General features: G+C 42.2%; 2 protein-coding genes across 2 annotated transcripts in view; one reads left to right on the top strand and one right to left on the bottom strand.

Annotated features, from left to right (window-relative positions):
* Positions 1–20,930, top strand: part of KCNK13 (potassium two pore domain channel subfamily K member 13) — a 196,869-nt gene that overhangs the window by 119,070 nt on the left and 56,869 nt on the right. The gene's annotated exons all lie outside the window — the stretch shown is intronic.
* Positions 13,191–18,966, bottom strand: LOC118828323 (zinc-alpha-2-glycoprotein-like). Its single transcript, XM_036734889.1, has 4 exons — positions 18,793–18,966; positions 16,008–16,250; positions 14,491–14,766; positions 13,191–13,433 (listed from the first exon to the last, which is right to left on the bottom strand). Exons 1-3 carry the CDS (start codon positions 18,878–18,880, stop codon positions 14,501–14,503), a joined length of 597 nt encoding a protein of 198 aa, XP_036590784.1. The 5' UTR covers positions 18,881–18,966; the 3' UTR covers positions 13,191–13,433; positions 14,491–14,500.

A 20,930-nucleotide genomic window follows, 5' to 3' on the forward strand; every position in this document is an offset into this window, starting at 1 on the left:
CTACCTCTCTGAGCTGAGGCTTCTGCCTCCAAGGGTTCAGATGTAAGACTGGTAGGAGAATTAGCTGCCTAGACTCCCTGAAATGGATAACCTCACCACCCTTCAGCTTTCTTATTTGTAAAACAAGATGGTTGGAATAGATAATTTCTACCATCCTTTCCAGTTTTCATATCAAATGGTTCTCTGGTTCTAATCGCGATATCTTAGTTGGATCATTCCAGAACAACTGTGCTCTAACTATATACCATAACCATCTGGGTAATTCTGTGTGAGAGAGAAACCAGAGAAATTCCCTGCAGTAGGGGAACATCTGGCTGTGTCCTCTCCAGCAGGTAGACAATCCCTAAGTGATTAGTTCCTTTGTGTTGACAGGAACCAAAGCTTGGAGAGGCTCCCTTGGGCATATTTTGCCCATCCAAGGACAGCATGGATAAGCAGGAAACCTAGACAGGCAACAGCCAGATATATGAGCTTTCATTATACTCCTAATGCAGAGGTCGAGAGAGCAGAGTTCAGGTGAAAGAATTCACTCAGACGTTCTCTCTAGCCATAGAGAGCTTTATTAACATGAAAAGCACGTGGATCTTTTAGCAAAAATCTAATTGAGGGCCTAATATTTAGGGGAACTAGGCTCATGTAGCAAAATCCTGACAGGGAGCTATAAAGCGTATAGATTTTAGGATTTTTGTGGTGGTTAAAGATTAAGGGAAGGATAGAAAAAATTTTATGACACGAGATGAAAGACATGAAAGGAATTCTTTATGGTCCAGGATAAGATTTTTAGGGTTTTAGGGTTTTCAGGACGAGATAAGGAGGACAGGGGGGGACACAGGATAAAGGAGACAAAACCAATTCTTTTGGTACAAGTTAAGGAGAAGCTTTATGGTATTTTAAGATAAGGGGAAAAGGATATTAGGACTCTCTCAAGTTACAGGATGAGCTATGGACGGGGCCCCCCCTTCTCCCCCCCAAGAAGGAGCCTCACAAAGAATTGTAAAAGCAACCCTTAATATTCTTTTTAACTGCTAGGGTACTGTTTGCTGTTTCCACATCACCAATAAGCCCCAATAATTAAATCCCCAGCCCTGGCACTTAACCCTTCCTCTAGCTTCCCATTTTATGGGCTGAGATTTTTCAGTTACTTCCAACAGAGCTAAGGAGAGCTCAGAAGTGATCCATATCCTGTTTTCAAGCACCTTGGTTCCCTGGATATTGGAAATGGAGCAGGGAGGAAATAGCTGGTGGCTAGTGGAGGCTTGAAAATATGACTAGAGTTTCATTTTGATAGCCTCCGTAGCTATTCTACCGGAAATGTTTTCAAATGTTCCCAGCCTCTGAGGTGGCATCCCTCCCTTGATCTAAAATCTATAGGCTGTATAACTCACCATATGGTGAGTAGGAACATGCAATACAGATAGGTACTTAGCTAGTACAGATAAGCCTTTCCAAGCCCTCCCAAGAAATATTGAGAGAACTGGAGTGAGACAGATTACCGCTAATACTCCAAATAGGGAACTTGTTCACTGAGGGATGGAAGGGGTGGGGTCAGGAATGAGGGACTGACTGAAATCTGGGCTTTGGTCACCAGGACCCATGGCATCCTTTCTTCAGCTTCTAACTTGTCTATTCCAGGAGTGGGGAACCTGTGGCCTTGAGGCCACATGTAACCTTCTAGATCCTTGGGTGCGGCCTTTTGACTGAGTCCAAGTTTTACACAACAAATCCTTTCATTAAGGAGATTTTTTCTGTGAAGTTTGGAGTCAAAGGGCCGCACTTGAGGACCTAGAGGACCACATGTGGCCTTGAGGGTGCAGGTTCCCCACCTCTGGTCTAGTCTGTCCTTCATCCACCAGCTTTGGCCCCTCTGGTGACCTCATTCCCATTCTTTTCTCCCCTAATCACATTTGGAGTATGTTGGGGATTTTAGGAAGGTCAATGACAAGCTGGATTGGTTCCAGAGGAGGTTAACCAGGATATTAGGATACTCAGAGCTTTGTGACATGAAGATGATTTGAAGGAAACCTTGAGAAGAGAAGGAATGAGGGTGGAGTGGGGAGGGGAGGGGAATAGGGATATGATAGCTATTTTTAAATATTCAAAAGGCTGTCCTGTGAAAGAGTGACCAGATTTGCTCTACGTCCTTCCTGAAGTACAACTAGTGGGTGAGGTTATGGGAAAGCAGCTTTCACATGGAAAAGAAAGAAGAGTTCCCTAACTCTTGAGTTCTTTGGAAATGTGCTGGGATGCCTCCTGAGAAAGTGAATGCTCCTTTATTGGACAAGCAGAGTGTGGATGACTGTTTGTCTTGCAGCAGAGGGTATTGCTGTGTTTGAGGACCTAGAGGGCCACATGTGGCCTCGAGGCTGCAGGTTCTCCACCCCTGGACTAGATTCTCTCTGAAGCTGCTTTCACCTCCGGGCTTCTATTAAATTTGTGTGCCTATGGTTGCCTGTCCTGCCTCTCAGGCTAATAGCTCCAAGGTATTTTCCCTGTTGCTAGTCTGAGAGGGTGTTGAGTCAATGTTATTAGTGGAGCCTAGTCTGAAAACTCTTTGAAGGCAGAGACTGTTTGGGGGTTTTTCCCCCGGGGGTGAGTGGAGATGAGCCCCAGACATCCACTCCATCACAGCTCTTTACTGTTGCAGAAGAGGTACTCTGGACATAAAAAGCTGAAACAACAAGGTGACTCTTGACATTAGATACTAAGGCCCACACCTTTCCTCTCTCCCAAACTCTCTGGTCTCAAGGTAGCATATGGCTAGTCCCCCTGCATACACTGTGCCTTTTACAGAGCCCTGGAGGAGACCCAGTGACCACCGAAGGTCCTCCAGTCCTCATTGGGTCATTCCTAGCCTACCTCTAGTGTCTCTGGTCCCGAGTAACAGTACTTGTCTACCGCTTAATTCTTATCTTTGAACTCTTCCTTGGTGCTCCTGGAAGGTGATTCTTCAGGAACGATGGAGCAGGCATCCCTTTGGCCTTATGTGAGTGTGTATCTTTGTCTGTCTGTTGGTCTCTCTGGCTGACTAAGTAACCTGTTGTTTGTGCCTCACTTAAATCCAGTTCATGCATTAAAAATAAATGTGTAAATAAATATTTTAAAATAAGGAATCCAATTCACACAAAATAAAAATAATTTTTAGGAAAAATAAATGATCCAAGCACAAGCAAGTCATCACCCCATGGTGTCATTGTTCTCTCTGAAGGGTGAACAGCAGCCACCACCTGCTATTTGTACTTTCTCCAGGGGATGAAGGAGGAAAGACCTGAGGCCCTAAGAGACTCAGACCTGTGGCATGGTATCTTGAGGAGGCCGAAGTGGCTTATGGGAAACAGGTCCTTCTTTTCCTTTCTTCTTTCACTTCCATCACCTCTTGCTCCCTAGATTTCCTGCTCCTTATATATTTCCTCTCTGATGTCCCAGGGCAGAACAAGGTGACCTCCCCAAAACCACCCGCTCAACGAAGGCATAGAAGGCAGATATTACTTACAGAGTCAGGGTCGGATCCAGCACAGATTTGATTCAGGTTTTCTCTTGTGTTGTATTCTAGGCTGTTGGACTCAGTTCAGGAAAAGACAGTTCAACAGTCACTGAGAGTTTCAGGATGGAATTCACCCCCTGGGTATTGGAAATGAAACAAATAGATACTGAAAATAGACCGACAAACAAAAAACAGGCTGCATCCCAAGAGTAGTTCATACCAAAAAGAACTGGGGATTTCAGTGGACTACATGCTCTGTGTGAGCAAATGCAGTTGTCCTCAAAAAACCTAATTAGGCTGTGTCACCCTAGATAGAATGTCTAGACAGAAGGAGAAGATTCTGCCATAGGGACCATGGGGGATATTGTGTCCAGTTCTAAATACCACATTTTAGAAGGGGCATTGATGAGCTGGAATGAGGAGGGTGGGCAGACCAGAAACCAGGAACATCAGCTGAAGGCACAGAGCATATTTCCTTTGGAGGATAAGATACAGGAAGGACGTAGTGATTCTATTCTAATACCTTAAAGGTTGTCATACGAAAGAGGGAATAGACTTATTCTCTGTGGTTACAGAGGGCAGAAATAGGCCTAGAGGTTAGAAGTCAAGGAGAAATAATAGGGAGATATTTCAAATGGGGCATCCTACCAAGGAGAGCTGTAAGCAGAGAGCACTCTCTCTAGAAAGGCCTTCTAAGAGGAAGCTACAGGCAGCTAGGAAGAGCAGTAGATAGGGTGCTAGGCCTGAAGTCAGGAAGACTCATCTTCTGAGTTCAAATCTGGCCTCAGACACATATTAACTGTGTGACCTTGGACGAGTCACTTAACCCTGTTTGCCTCAGTTTCCTCATCTGTAAAATGAGCCGGAGAAGGAAATGACGAACCACTCCAGTATCTTTGCCCAAAAAAACCCAAATGGAGTCATGAAATGCCAGACACCACTGAAACAATTAAACAATAACAAAAAAGGAAGTTATGGAAAGAATTCATGCTTCGGATAGACTAGAAGATATCTGGGGTGTCCTCTGAGAGCGCCTGTGACTCTGCAGGAAAAACATCTAAGTGCATTTGCTGCAGTGCTGCGGAGAAGGCATGGACAGAGCGGCCGTAATAAAGGACTTTCTGCCAGTCCTAGATCCAGGCCCACGGGCACCACACAGGTCATAAGAAAGCATGTTTCAAAGTGAGTGAGATGAGGGATACATAGCCACTTTCACACATGCATGCGCGCGCGCGCGCACACACACGCACACACACAGACACACACACACACGCGCGCACACACACACGCACACACACACACACACACACGCATGCTCACTCACATGCCCACACAGAGATGACAATGATATTTCTCGGATAGACTTGTACTCAAGAGATTTGCATCTAAATTGTTTACATCACGTTGACTCGGCGCATAATCGTCATAGCACCAAGTAATTATCACCAATTTGATGAGTACCTACTTCATTTGGAGGTTTTTACTATGACTTAAAGTGATGGGAACTATGGGAAGTTTGAATAATGCTATGTATATTAGATCTTTCTTTCTGTCTTTGACATTCTTGGCATGGGTGAGTCTCTGCCAGTAAACAGAAGCCAAGGAAAACATTTAAATATGAAAAACAAACAGGTAAATGAGGAAGTCACAGGATCCCGGGAGAAAAAGGAACAGATTTTTGCAAGTCAGAGACGGGAAAGATGTTCTCTAGGCTTCACGTAGGGTCCAAGTCTCACACAGTGAACTGCAGCGATACAGTCCTTTGTAGATCTGCCAGTGAAGTTCGGGCACGTCTTGCTGTGTGAAGCTGAAGGGCTGAGACAGGGCCAGGTACTTACGCTATTGCAATATAAAGTCGCCACAGTCGCTGTCATTATGTTCTCTGGCCACATTCATCTCAAAGTAACCCTTCCATCCCTGATGCAAATCTAATGGGTCACTAACTAGTTCTCATCTCAGGGATAAAAAGGGTTGAGTACTATGGTCTTCAGTATCTTCCCCATAAATAATCAATAGCTGACTGCATTAGCCTTTAAAATAAGGATTTACTATTCATTTTTATAATATCAATGTCATAGTATTCTTTGGTCTTCTGGTCTGGCTTACTTCACATCGCATCAATTCATACAAGTCTTTCTTTTTGAAATAGCTATTTTTTTAGAAATTTCAATTTCCTAATTTTGATATCACAATAGTATCCTGTCACATTTATATGCCACAACTTATTTGGCCATTCCTCAATTAATGGACATCCCCTTACTTTGCAGGCTTTGAGGTTACTGCCACAAAAAGAGATGCTATAAGATTTTTGTATGTGTAGGACATTTTCCTCTTTCTTTGATCTCTTTTGGGCATGGATTTATCAGTGGCACAGCTGAGACAAACACATTGTTTATTAATTTTATGTTTATGATTCCAAATTGCCTTCCAGAACAGTTCTATCCACTCACTTGTTCACCAGCAGTGCATCAATATGAATTTTTTTCTCATAACCCCTCCAAAATTTATCATTTCTTTTTTTGTCATCTTTGCCAAAGTCTTTGGCAATTTTTTTGTCATCTTTGCCACTGATGAGTATGAGGTAGAATCTCAGAATTGCTTTAATTTGCATTTTTCTGATTAGTAGTGATTAGGCACGTGGCTTTAGGTAGCACAGGTTTCTGGCCTGTTGATATACTTGGATCAATTTGGGAATTGCTCTTTGGACTTCCCGTGCCAAGACAGTAGAGTGAGGAAAGAACCCTCTGAAGCCCTCCAAAATTCCATCCCAAGCAACTAGAAAACGCCTCAGAATTGATCTAGGAGCAAGGAATCAGCCTACCAGCATGGCAGGAAAGGTCAGTCTCACTGTGGTGGAAAGGGAGAAAAGCCCAAGAGAGGCAGCAGCAGCAGCCAGCCTCAGAGCAGAGGGCCTGCAGCAAGCTTCCAAGCCTGGGGCAATCCACCATCAAGGACCTGCCCTCCTGTAAACCAACAGGCCCCTAGACAAGTAAGCAGTCTGTGTGGTGCAGCAAGGCTTCATCCCAGCAACCACCAGCAAGGACTTGACCCCACTGCTGACCAGTTGTAAAACTCCACACTGGGACTGGTCAACAGCAAGACCCCAACCCTGGGGCCTACCAGCACAGAGGCCCTGTTTCCATAGCAATCCAGCGGCAAGGCCCCACCTCTGGAGCAGGCCAGCAGCTGAAAAGCACACCCAGAAAAGGCCAGTGGGAAGTTCCCACCCCACTTAGTACAAGCGTAGGGAAACCTACCTTCCAGAAAAAGCAAGCAGCTAAGCCCTGAAGCCCAGTGAAAGCCAATAGTAAGACCAGAACCCCAGCACAAAAAGACTGGGACGGCGCAGGACCAGAGCCCAACTCTCACATAAAAATACCAAGTCACAAAAAAGGCAGAAAAAAATAGCAAAAAATAACCAAAGTTTGACTACATAAAGCTACAAAGCGATAGGGAAGATCAAAGCATAAACTCAGAAGAGGACAATGGTGTCAAAATGGCTACATGTGTGGTGATAATGTGATTGGAGATCTTTCCCACCCATTCAATAGGCCTCAGGTGGGGCCAGTTAAGAGAGGCAGGCCCATACCTTTATGATGCCAATCAGTGATTAACGATCTTTCCCACACCCTTTTGCCTATTGGGCATGAAGCCCTGGGCCCTAAAAAGAACATATATACCCAAAAGTAGCTATTGAGAATGAGAATTCAGAAGTCAGAAGAGAAGCCAGACTTCAGAATTCAGCCCAAGGAGAAGGAGTAAGAACTCTGAGTCCACAGAGCTGCAGAAGAGAGTGCTGAGGGGGCAGTGGAGACCAGAGAGCTGCAGACCAGAGGACTGAGCGGGGAGAGGACACAGGCAAGCAAACAGTTAGGATTCATGAGTGGGTGGGGGAGGAAGGTTACAGGATGACTTGGCTCTTTGCTGTAATACTGTGTTTTAATCTACTTGTTGCTAGATTGATGAGGGCTTACTATTTCTGGAATGCAATTACTGCTATATCGAATTGGAATTACTGGTTCTGGGATTTGATTCTTTGGTACCTAAATAAATATTATACTTCCTCTGCCTTCTACCTAGACAGTTTTTCATATTTTGTGATTCTGAACCATACAGGCATTTTCATGGTCATCCTCCAGGTCATGAATCTTGCCTTACTGATGTAATGTGAAACATCCAAAAAAATATAATTTGGTTTCAGGCCCAAAAAAAATTACTGGAAGAGCTTAAAAAGGATTTTAAAAAGGAAATTAGAGAAGTAGAAGAAAAATTGGGAAAAGAAATGAGAGTAATGCAAAGGAATCATGGAAAAAGAGTCAATAGCATGGGAAAAGATATATAAAAATTTACCAAGCAAAATAACTCCCTAAAAATAGAATTGGCCAAATAGAAAAGGAAGTACAAAAATTCACCGAAGGAAATAATTCCTTAAAAATTAGAATTGAACAAGTGGAAATTAATGACACTATGAGAAACCAAGATATGGTAAAATTTAAAAAGTAAAAAAAAAATCTCAGAAGATATGAAATCTCTCATTGGAAAAACAACTGACCTAGAAAATAGATTCTGGAGAGATAATATAAGAATTATTGGACTACCTGAAAGCCATGATAAAAAAGGCCTGGACAACATCTTTCAAGAAATTATAAAAGAAAACTGTCATGATATATTAGAACAGAGGGCAAAATAGAAATTAAAAGAATTCACCAATCACCACCTGAAAGGGATCCCAAAATGTAAACTCCCAAGAATATCATAGCCAAACTCCAGAGCTCATGGATCAAGGAGAAAGTATGGCAAATAGCCAAAAAGAAACGATTCAAATATCATGGAACTATAGTCAGGATTACACAGGATTTGGCAGCTTCCACATTAAAGAACTGGAGGACTTAGAATATGATATACTGAAAGGCAAAGGAGTTAGGATTACAACCAAAAATCACCTACCCAGTAAAATTGAATATAATCTTTTAGGGGGGAAATTGACATTTAACAAAATAGAGAACTTTCAAGCATTTCTAATTAAAAGACCAGAGTTGAATAAAAAATCTGACCTCCAAATACAAGACTCAAGGGAAACATAAAAAGGTAGAGAGAAAGAAAGAGAGAACATAAAAAATTCAGTAAGGTTTAACTGTATATGGCAAGATAACATTTGTAACTCTTAAAAACTTTATCACTATAAGAGCAGTTAGAAGGAGTATATGTAGACAGAGGGTGTAGATATAAGGTAACTTTGATTGGATGACACCCCCCAAAAAACAAAATAAAAGGATGAGAAAGAAAATTTCACTGGAAGAAGAGGGGGATTGAATGGGATGAATTATCCCTCATAAAAGAGGTATGAAAGAACTATTATAATGGAGGGGAAGATGGGGGTGGGGTGGGCAAAGCTTAAATTTTACTGTCATCAAAATTGGCTCAAAGAGGGAATAACATATACACTCAGTTGGATATAGAAGTCTGTCTTACCCTATAATTAAGTAAAAAGGGATAGGGATAAAAGAAGGGGGAATGGGGACCAATGAAAGGAGGGTATATTGTGAAAGGAGGTTATCAGAAGTAAAACACTTGTGAAGAGGGAAAGGGGTGGGGTAAGGGGAAGATACACATGTGAAAAATAGAAATACACAGTCAGTTATCATAACTATAAATGTGAATAAGATGAACTCACCCATAAAATGGAAGTGGATAGCAGAATTGATTAATAACCAGAATCCCACAATATGCTGTTTACAAGAAACAAATCTGAAGCAGAGAGATAGGCCCAGGGTAAAGGTAAAGGGCTGGAGCAGAATCTAGTATGCTTCATCTGAAGCAAAGAAAGCAGGGATAGCAATCAGACAAAGCAAAAGCAAAATTAAAAGAGATGAAGAAGGAAACTATATCTTGCTTCAGAAAGGTATCATAGACAATGAAGTCATATCAATACTAAATATATATACACCAAATGGTATGGCATCTAAATATATCAATAACAAAACCAACAGAAATCATAAGATTATCTCAATAGATGCATAAAAAGCTTTTGACAAAATACAGCATCCATTCTGATTTTAAAAAATACTAGGGAGCATAGTAATAAATGGAACTTATCTTAAAATGATAAGCAACATTTATCTAAAACCATCAGGAAACATTATCTGTAATGGGAATAAGCTAGAAACCTTCCCAACATAATCAGGGGTGAAGCAAGGATTCCCTTTATCATCTCTATTATTTCATATTGTACTAGAAATGTTAGCTATAGCAATAAGAGAAAAAAAGAAATTAAATTAATTACAATAGACAATGAGAAAACAAACCTATCACTGTATGCAGATGATATGACCTTATATTTAGAAAATCCTAGAGAATCAACTAAAAAACTAATTGAAATTATTAACAACTTTAGCAAAGTTTAGCAAAACAACTTAGCAAAAAAGTATATAAAATAAGCCCACATAAATCATCATCATTTCAATATATTACTAATAAAGTGCAGCAGCAAGAGATAGAAAGAAAAATTCCATTTAAAATAACTGCAGACAACATAGACTACTTGGGAGTCTACATGCCAAAATGAACCCAGGAACTATATGAACACAATTATAAAACACTTTCCATGCAAATAAAGTCAGATCTAAACAACTGGGAAAATATTAATTGCTCACGGATAGGTTCAGCCAATGTAATAAAAATGACAAATCCACCTAAATTAATCTATTTATTCAGTGCCACACCAATCAAACTATCAAAAAATTATTTTATTGAGCTAGAAAAAATGATAATAAAATTCATCTGGAAGAACAAAAGCTCAAGAATATCAAGGAAATCAATGAAAAAAATATGAAAGAGGGTGGTCTAGCCATACCAGATCCCAGACTATATTTATAAAGGGGTAATTTAAAAATCTGGTACTGGCTAGGAAGAAGAGTGGTGGATCAGTGGGATAGATGAGGTACGAACTACATTATAGTAAATGACCATAGTAATCTAGTATATGAAAAACACAAAGATCTAAGCTTTTGGAACAAAAACTCAGTATTTAACAAAAACTGCTGGAAAAACTGGAAAATTAGGTATATTTAAAATATATATAAATGTAAAATTTGTATAAATAAATATAAATATATATAAATAAAAATATATTAAAAATTAGGTATAGACCAACATCTCACACTATATACCAAGATAAGGTCAAAAATGGGTACATTACTTACATATCAATGGTAATGCCATAAGCAAATTAGGAAAGCATGGAATAGTTTATTTGTCAGATCTATGGATAAGGGAAGAATTTAGGACCAAAGAAGATATAGAGACCATTACAAAAGGTTAAATAATTTTGATTATATAAAATTAAAAAGTTTTGCACAAACAAAACCAATGCAACCAAAATTATGAGGAAAGCAGAAAACTGGGAGGAAATTTTGCAAAAAGTATCTATCAAATATATGGAGACTGAGTCAAACTTATAAAAATACAGGTCATTCCCCAATTGATAAATGGTCAAAGGATATGAACAGGCAACTTTCAGACGAAGAAATCAAAGCTATCTGTAGTCACATGAAAAAATGTTCTAAATCACTATTGATCAGAGAAATGCAAGTTAAAACAACTCTGAGGTACCACCTCACACCTATCAGAGTAGCTAATATGATTAAAAAGGAAAATGTTGGATGTTGGAGGGGATATGGGAAAACTGTGACCCCAATGCACTGTTCCTGGAGTTGTGAACTGATTCAACCATTCTGGAGAGCAATTTGGAACTATGCCCAAAGGGCTTGAAATTGTGCATATGCCAAAGTGCGTATGCCAAAGAGATCATGAAAAGGGGAACGTACCCACAAGGACAACAATATTTTTAATAGCTCTCTGGGTGGTGGCTACAAATTGGAAATCAAAGGGGTGCCCATCAGTTGGTTGGCTTATACCTGATTTCTTCATTAAGAACCAGTGAAAATGCAGAAAACTACCATTTCACAATTACACACTCAAAATGCATATTTCTTTATTGCTGTGTGTGTGTGTGTGTGTGTGTGTGTGTGTGTGTGTGTGAGTATGTCAGTGGTTATGTGAGGCTTCTAAATAGTAAATAATAGTCAATAAACATTTATTAAACACTTACTATAAACCAGACACTGGGCATACAAATATGAAAAAAGAGTCCCCGCCGTCAATAAGCTTCCAATTGAATGGGAGAAAACAACACCCAAAAGGAAACAGAAAAGGGGTGGGGTTGGAAGTACCCACCAGAGGGATAGAATTTGGAGGAGAAGTCAGAGACATCCCAGACTGGAGTGGCCAGGTGAAAAATGTCTGAACTCACCTCCCTCCTTTAATGGAGGCTTTGAGGTTCATGGCTTCACTCTCCAGTTAGAGGGGCAGACTGCAGTAGTGGAGAGATGGAGCACCCCAGGCTGATGACATCTTGCAGGATGATAATGGGATCTTGCAGGGTAATTTCCCAATAATTCGAAATGCTTCTTTGTGGCATTTAACCTTTACCACCTGGCTCCAAACTACATTTCTAGATTTATTTTTTTTGTTTGGCTTGATTTTGGCGGTTGGTTTTGTTGTTGTTGTAAATTGTTTTTGGAGGCAATTGGGGTTCAGTGACTTGCCCAGGGTTACATAGCCAATAAGTATCTGAGTCTGGATTTGAACTCAGGTCCTCCTGACTCCAGGGCTGGTGCTCTATCCACCGCACCACCTACCTGCCCTTCTTCCCAGCTTTATTACTCAAAACTCCCCTTAAACTCTACTTTCCAGAGAAACTGGCCTTCTTACCATTCATCACGCATGACTCTCCATCTACCACCTCCATGCCTTTGCCTGAGCTGTGCCCATAACCAGAATGCTCTCTCTCCTCATCATTGCTTCTTAGAATCCCTGGTTTCCTTCAAGACTCATCAAGCCCTAGATTCTACACAAAGCCTTCCCTCATAGTGCTTTCCCTCCCAAAATTACCTTGTATCTGTTTTGTATATATGTATGCATGTATGTATGTGTAAATATTTTCACCCTCAATAGAACAAAACCTCCTTTAGGGCAAGGGTATCTCACTTTTGTCTCTGTTTGTTTCTTCCAATCACGGCACATAGTGGGCTTTCAGCAAATGCTTGTTGATAGATTTGCTAATGTAGCTGTCGTCTGTAGGCAGACGGTGAGTCGCAACTTGAACACTGAACTTGGATTCAGAAAAGCCTATGTTTGCATCCCACATCAGGCAAGGAGGGACATCCAGAAATGTACTGGTTGGGGGGGTGAGGGTGAGGGGCTCAGCAGACAATGAGTTCTTTCTCTACTAAAGGCCTTCCGAAACAAGGCTGCTTCAGGTGGAGGTTAGGCTAAACGTTCTCTGAGGCGTCCTTCATGTCTGTGAATTTGTGACTCGGTGGGGAAAGACATCCTGATATTCTTGTTACAGTGCTGTTGGGAAGGTAGGGTCAGTGTGGACCTTTCCATGAGCTGAGTGTTGACTGAGGATGGCTAGGCCTAGAGCTGGGAATGGGTTGTGTGACCCTGGGCAAGTTACTTAACACTTGATACCAGGGCTAGAATGTCAGAAATGGCAGAACCAGTTGCATTGTTACAACAAATTCCATTGCCAGACTACTTTATACCATTGAAACCAGAGATCTGCACGTGCGTGCACACACGCGTGCGCGCGCGCACACACACACACACACACACACACAGAGGGAGGGAGAGAGAGAGAGAGGGATAAATGCTGTGTAACTTTTATTTATGAGACGTTTAGTTGTTCAGCTTAATGTTGTTTTTCTCGCATAGTAAGCTCTTACAGAGAATTCTCTTTGCTGGAAACCCAATGACAGGTCACTGTTAAGTATAGTGGTAGTGGTGATGGTGATGGTGATGGTGATGAAGACCTTCACAGCTTCTCATTCTCTTCTTGGTTGGGAATAAGACGGAGCTCCATTCCTGAGTCCCCCTCAATCTTGGCCACCTGTTGAAACATGCTATTTACCCAAGTGATTCATTTACCTATGTTATTCTTCTATTCTTTCTCTTCCTTTCCCCCTTCATCTGAGAAGCCAACAATGACTCGTCATTGCTCTCCTAGCAGGTCAGAGCTTCTCAGCTTCAGCTACAATGTCCCACCTACCACTAACTTCCTCCAGACTCCTTCTTTCCCAATATTCTTCCATCTCATTTATCATTTCTCTTTTCTTATTTCATCCCAAATCAGGACTTGTATGGTAGCCTGTCTGATTGTTTTCAACAAGTTGTTATTCAGTTATTTCAACTGTGTTGGACTCTTTGTGACCCCATTTGGGGCTTTCTTGGCAAAGAAAACCAGCTCATTTTTTACAGATGAGATAACTGAGATAAATAGGGTTAAGTGCCTCGCCCAAGGTCACAGAGCTAGTAAGTATATGAGACCACATTTGAACTCAGGACATCCTGACTCCACGCCCGGTACTCTATCCACTGTGCCACCTAGCTGCCCGAATGAGACTTGATTCAGTCTCAAGTTTTCCTGACTCCAAGCCCAGAACTCTTTTGAGTTGACCACTTCTGGGCAAAGAGACAGGAATAACTTTGTTTTGGTGACAGCGTCATTGAAGAAACTTGATTGCCCAGAGCAGAGTATGATGCTCAGGAGCATGGTTGAGAGGTTCTTGTGGACAAGCTGAGATTTGATGAATGGAGAGATATAGGGAGGGTTGTGTCTTATTATGGAAGGCTTGTTTTCTGTTTCCCACACCATCCTGTCTGAGTCCCCATCTTTCCCTGTATCTTTCACAATGCTCAGTAGATAGGGGCCTCACCTCAGTGGCTAGGGCTTTAACTTCAATTCCAATAGAGCTAAAGAGATTTCTGAATTCATATTTTCAAGTCCCACTGTCCCCTGCTTAGTGAAAATGGGAGGGAGAGGAAATATTCTGGGGGCAATACAGGCAAATATCTTAAGACTTTCTAATGGTAATGTTTCTAAGTGTCCCCAGTCCCTAAATTGACCTAGCCATAATGAGTATGACAACAAGTTATAGACAGATTACCTGGCTTATCCTAATTAGCCTTCTTATAATCCCGATATTTTTTGAGTTCCTCAATACAGGTCTCTTCCAGATAGCTCTTGGCTCGATACACAGCACCTGGGTCTTCCTCCCATTTCTGTTTGATAATGACAGCTTCAGGATCCTTTGGTATCCAGGCTGGTTTTTCTTTGTCGAACTCAATGAATGGTTTACCATCATAATCGTAACTCCAGAATCCCTCAGTGTCATCATTCTGGCAAAGTCTACAGCCGTAGCTTCCACTCAAGACATGTGAACCTGAAATACCCAAGCCCCAAGTATGGTGAGCTACCTGGAGTATGGCAAAATGTGTTTCTAAATAATAATAGTCCTGAGATATATCCAGACATCCTAGTCAATGAAAAGGGTGTTTTCTTAAAACAAACACCCCATTCCTTTCCTCAAGGCAGCTAAGCATGAAGAACGAGAGAGGAAGCAAGTTTACAAAGAAAGTTCTTTTTAGGCTAATTCCTTGCATCGTTTTAAATCTCATTCCATCCATGTCCCTGTTATAGAAGTAAAGAGAAAAGAACAGTTGAGTGGCGAATTGTTGGAGTTATGACCTTACCATTACCTATCCCACCCTGCTCATTTGCAGATGAGGAAACTGAGGCCCAGAGGGGTATAGTGATTTTCCTGAGCTTTTTAGGACAGCAAATAACAGAGCCAAGATTCTACCCTCAGTTCTCAGGCTCAAATCCAGAGCTCTTTCCACTCCAACAAGTTGCTACAACCTGTGACTAACCGTTATAAGAGCTAACTTGGCTTGGTGTGTGCTTGCCTGCTATAGACAATGGGGAATAACAGTGAGTGTGCTTGAGTGGAAGGAGCACTAGCCTGGGTGACTGGACATCATGAGGCCAGGCCTGGCTTTGCCACTGATCAATCTGTGTGAGATGAGTGGATCAAAGGTTTAGAGACACATGGATTATCAAACATCATCTAGGCTCCTGACTCATCATTCTTCCCAATGTACCAAGATCGTGATCACTTCCCTCTCTATAAAATGTGTGGATTAGATGATTCCTAAGGCACTTTTCAGTTTTAACATTCTATCAGTCCTAGGTTGGGAACATTTCAGGCAATAGTGTGGTGCCTCGTGTAAGAGGCTCAAGTGGCCAGTGCAGTAAGGAGAGGGGAGAACTTACCTAAGCTGATGACTGAGAAGCAAGAATTGATCCATCCCCACTTCCTCTTTCACTGAGATCATTGGGTTGGGTTGAATAGCAGGAAAAGGGAAACAGAAAGAAGGCAGGCAGAGGACAGAGTTGCGTTTGGGGAGACGGTTCTAACTCTGCCTCTCTTTGGATTCCTTCTCCCCACCTTGAGGGCTATGGCCAGCCATTGCTCCTCCTTTCTCTCTCCTCCCTTTTTTGTCTCCTTCTTCCCTCTGCCAAGTAGGGACAGCCTCTGTTAGGCAGAAGATTACAAGGGGGTCTCTGAACCCTTTCCTAAGCATTGGGCCACTGGGTCCCTGCCCTATATACTTATCCACTCACCACTGGTATCTTGCTTGACGTTCATGATCTCTTGCAGGTTCTCCACTGCAAAATCTCCTCTTTGTTTCTGAATCTGGCTCGTCTGGGTCCAGTTTTCCACATTGTCCCATCCTGGTTCAGGCACTGCCCTCTCGCTGTCACTATCATATTGGTAGATGAGTTTTCCATTGAAGGAGGCTGTGTTTGTGAATAAGGGCGTGGGTTCTGACCGAACTACGTCCTGGTACACCAGAGAATCACACTCTGAGAAAAGGCATAGAGACATTTTAATGCTAATCTCCCAAACATAGTCTGCTTATTGGGGGTAACAGAGAAAGGGTTAGAAATGAGGTACTAACACGTGGACTTTGGTTACCGGGACCAATAACTACCCGTTGAAAATACTTCTCCCAGCTCTACCCCTTTCTGTCTCTCAGCCACTAGCTTTGACACCAAGTGATCCCAGTCCCAAGGTATTCTTCCTTTGTTACATTTGGAGGATGCCAAGGATTTCCATCTGGAAACTAATAAAGAATGAATGAACTAGTGAATAAAAATGCTTTTGTTAAATACTTAATATTTAATATTTACCAAGTGCTATACTAAGCTCTGAGAATAGAAACAGAGAAAGAAGTGAGCCCCAGATCTCAGGGATCTCCCACCCTAAGTGGGGACAATAGACAGTAAATAGGATTGTTCAACAGAAGATGTCAGGGATGACAAGAAAGCTTTGTCATATGCAGACCAGTTGAAGGAACCAGGGATGTTTTACCTGGAGAAAGGAAGGCATTGATGTGTGTTTTGGTTTGAGGACACATGATAGCTCTCAAGAATGGGAAGGACCATCAGATAGAAGAAGGACTATATTTGTTCTGTGTCACTCTGGAGGACTTAGTTTTTGAAGGAGGATCAGCGGATTGAAGGCAGTTTTAACTCAATATAAAAAACATGCTACATCTTTGATTTATCTTAAAATGGACTGCACCACCCTCCAAAGTATTGAGCTCCTAAAGTATTCAAGCAGAGATTGAATGACCATTTTATGGCATGTGGTAGAGGGCATTTCTGTGCTGACTATAAGGTTTCACTAGATCCTCTCTGAAGCCCCTCAATCTTCTCATGAAGAATCTGGGACTCTGTGAAGCTCATATCCCTAGGGGCCCTGGCCCACCTCCCAGACCATGATGTCTCTTCCCTGTTGCTGGTCTGAGGGACTGGGCCGCCTCTGCTCCTACCAGAGGAGCAGCCTAGCCTCCATCTAGAAGAAAGGAGGCTTGAAGAAAAAAAAGAGAAGTAGGGGGCATTGTGAGAAAGGAGCTACTTAACCTCTTGAAGCTTCAGCTTCCTCACCTGTAAAGCTGTAGATGGTAATATTGGGATAACTTACTGCCCAGGGTTTTGAGGATAGCATGCTATGACACAAAGAGTCCTGGGTTTGAATCCTCGCTTTGCTAACCAATATCTGGGTAACCTTGGGCAATTCTTGGGTAATTCTCCAGACCTCAATCTCCTCCTCTGGGAAGCAAGAATTATATGATTTGTGCTGCCTCCTTCAGGATGCTGTGAGCAAATGTCTTACAAACTCTAACGAGTTATGTAGTGTAAATGTAAAGTGTTATTAATGTACAAAGATAAGAACACAGGAATTGCTTTCCTGAATCTGAGCCCCATACTCCGATTATGTTTCTGACAGGGTTACCAAGGCACAAGGAGCATGGGCTTTTTCCTCCCCTCCCTGATTTCCACCTCAGATGGTTCATCATTTGCTTCACAGGTCCCAGGTTCCCCACATTATCTGAGCTTCACAGCAGTGCCTGACAGAGATGGAAGTCGGAACTCTAGACGTTCCTCCCCCATCATATCTTTGTAATTTCTGAGAGTCGGAACATTGAATGCTAGAACTCCTAGGTGGCTCCTGGCATTAAATCTTAGGGTCCACACTCCTTTCCTCTTTCCCAACTCTACTCCCTGCCCACCAACATCACTTATGGCTACAGCCGCATCACACAGACTGTGCCTTCTGCATAGCCCTGGAGGAGATGCAGTGCCCCCTGAAGGTGCCTCAGGAATCTCCACGTCACTCGTTCTGCCTCAACAGCAAGCGTCAGTCCTTTTCTAGATCTGTATTCTCACATCTATTTCCTTCCTTAAGATCAAAAGGATGATAGAGAATCTAGAGATAGGAAGTCAATTCCTCAGGAAAAATGAAGCTTGTGCCCCTATTGACTCTGTGTGTGTGTGTGTGTGTGTGTGTGTGTGTGTGTGAGTGAGTGTGTGTGTGGCATTTGCCCTTTCCTACTGGGTGGTGGGGTAGCAGTGACCTCTAAGCCTGACAGATGCTGATCTATGATCCAGTATTTTGGGAATGCCATGGTGACTTTTGAGAATCTCGCCACTTCTTTTCTCCTTTCAGTTCCATCTCTTCTTGCTCTCTAGATCTTCCTTCTCTTTGTCTACTTCCCAAATTGTTTGTCCTAGCACACTGAGTTTTTCTACTGGTAACCAAGGCAAATGTGGAGGGGAGACCCATTCTGCCTCTGAGATCCCTTTCCTTATAGGGTCCTAGATTTCGAGCTAAAAGGTATCTTAGAGACCGTCTTGTCCAATCTCCCTACCTGTCGCCATTTTCCCAAATTGGTCCATAGAGGTTAAATCACTTACCCAAGGTTACACAGCTAATTAGTTGAACTAGGATTAGAACCAAGATTCTCTGACTCTGAATCTAATCATTTCCTCTCTACACTCTGATCTCGCCCCACCTCTCACCTCCCAAACCGGACATGTCTTTCCCATTTGCTCTACTCACGTTTTCTTGGTTTATGATGCCCATGTCCAAGAACTGTGGTCCCTGAAAACAACAGCAGGAAGAAGAGAGTGGCCAGGGGTCCCATCATTCCAAATTCAGAGGTGTATTTCAGTTCAGAAATCTGGTCTGATTCAGATGAGATCTGATGGATGTTGTGGCAGCTCTCTTCTCTGCTGTATTAAATGCTACAGAACCCTCCTCAGGAGATGACCCAGTCCAATGGCCAATGAGAGTTTCAAGGTGGACTCCACCCCCTGAATACCAGAAACAAAACAAAACAAACCTGAAGTTCCAGAAATAGCACCAACAGGATATGTGTCAAGAGCAGTTATGAAAAAGACCTTGGGGTTTTAGTGGACAGCAAACTCAGGGTGAGCCAATGAAGCTGGTTGCAATAACCAAATCAAACGAAAGCAAACCTAATGTAACATTGTGCTTCATGAACAAAAATATGGGATCTAGAGGAAGGAGCTTAGGGTGTGATCATTCTTCTGCATTCTGACCTATTCAGACCACAAGTGGAATACTGTTTTCGGTTCTAAAGACACATTTTAAGAGGGGCAGTGGCAAACTGGAACACTTCTAGAGGAGGGGAACCAGGATGGTGAGCAGTTTAGAAACCAGAAAGATCAATTGAAGGAACAGAAGATACTTTCTCTGAAGATTAGATTCAGGTAGGGTACACTGACTGTCTTCAAATACCTAAAGTGTTTTCACACAGAATAGAGAATAGATGTGTTCTCTGTGGCTACAGAAGGCAGATACAGGACCAGAGGACTCAGACATAATGGGGAGCACATTTCAGATGGAACTTCCTACCAAAGAGAGCTCTGCAGAAATTGAATGAACTGCCTCAGTGACAATGAGTTCTCTTCCTATTAAAGGCCTTCCAAGAAGAGGCTATAAAGTGAATTCATACTTCAGATCTGGGATAGACTAGAAGACTTCTGAGGTTTCCTCAATCTCTGAGAACCTGTGATTCTGGGAGCAGAGCATCCAAACACATTTGCTATAGTGTTTTGGGGCAGTTGCATAGGTGTGGCCATAGCCAGGGCGGGGTACTGGTTGGAAGATGACTAGTCTTAAGAGCTAGGCCCAGGTTTAAACTAGGAGTTTATCAGTGTGTTCCAACCTAAAATGACAAGAAAATATGTGCTAAGTTGTGTCAGGGTAGGGGTAAGTGCAGTATAGAAATTTGTATTTTGAGTATTTTTGGTGAGTGTAGGTGCAGGGAATGGGGAGCAGCAGTGGCCAGAACCCTTTAATTCCTCTTGGTCATCAACTTTCTGACTCCCCCAAGGGAGCTAAATTAATTGGCTCTTTCCTATTTGGAAGATTTTGAAATCAATTCTTTGTAGCCTTTGTGGATAGATAAAAATTAAGGGTTCTGATTATTACTGACTAAACTTTAACTCCCCAATGAAAACTTCTATTCATTCAAGGCCCTAAAACTTTTCAGTTTGATGGACTGACTAACCAAAGGTACCCCAAATAGGAATAGGCTAAACCACATGGCTCCCTATTTGGATAACTGGGGAGGTGATTCCTGGTGCCTTGCTTGGATGCCACAAGGTGTTAAGACTCAAACTCATGTGGTCCAGTTATAAGTGACTAACTCTCAAGCCCCTCACATGACCACTTTTGTAATATTGGTAATCATCATTCTTAACTGAGGAATATTAGCTTTACCTTGAGGAAGCAACCAGTGACTTCAAGAAGCTGGAATGTTATTTTAAGCTTAAGAGGCTTCCTTGTTCTAACAGCCTAGCCTTGGCCCAGACTGCAAATGATTAAGAAGAGTTAAGGCAGCTAGATAGAGCATTAGATTAGGAACCAGGCAGACTCATCTTCCTGGGTTCAAATCTGGTCTCAGACTCTTACTCTGTTACCCTGGGCAAGTCACTTATCCTTGTTTGCCTCAGTTTCCTCATCCGTAAAATGAGCTGGAGAAAGAAATGGTGAACCACTCCAGTATCTTTGCTAAGAAAACCCTAAATAGAGTCGTGAAGAGTTGGATACAACTGTACAACGATAAAAGTCTGGCGCTAATATGGTGAGCCCCCTGAAGGTGATATGGTGTGGACACCAGCCTGGCTAAGGAGGGGGGAACAGCTCTGGCCTAGAAACAGAACAGAGTG

This window comes from Trichosurus vulpecula, chromosome 8, assembly GCF_011100635.1.
Source record: "Trichosurus vulpecula isolate mTriVul1 chromosome 8, mTriVul1.pri, whole genome shotgun sequence".
NCBI lineage: Eukaryota > Metazoa > Chordata > Mammalia > Diprotodontia > Phalangeridae > Trichosurus > Trichosurus vulpecula.

Excerpts from the sequence above, each read along its gene's own strand:
- LOC118828323 (XM_036734889.1), bottom strand. The coding sequence starts at position 18,880 with ATGATGGGACCCCTGGCCACTCTCTTCTTCCTGCTGTTGTTTTCAGGG. Across the intron at positions 16,251-18,792 it reads GCATCATAAACCAAGAAAAC|AGTGTGATTCTCTGGTGTAC; the intron begins GTGAGTAGAGCA and ends GCCTTTTCTCAG. Across the intron at positions 14,767-16,007 it reads CGTCAAGCAAGATACCAGTG|GTTCACATGTCTTGAGTGGA; the intron begins GTGAGTGGATAA and ends TGGGTATTTCAG.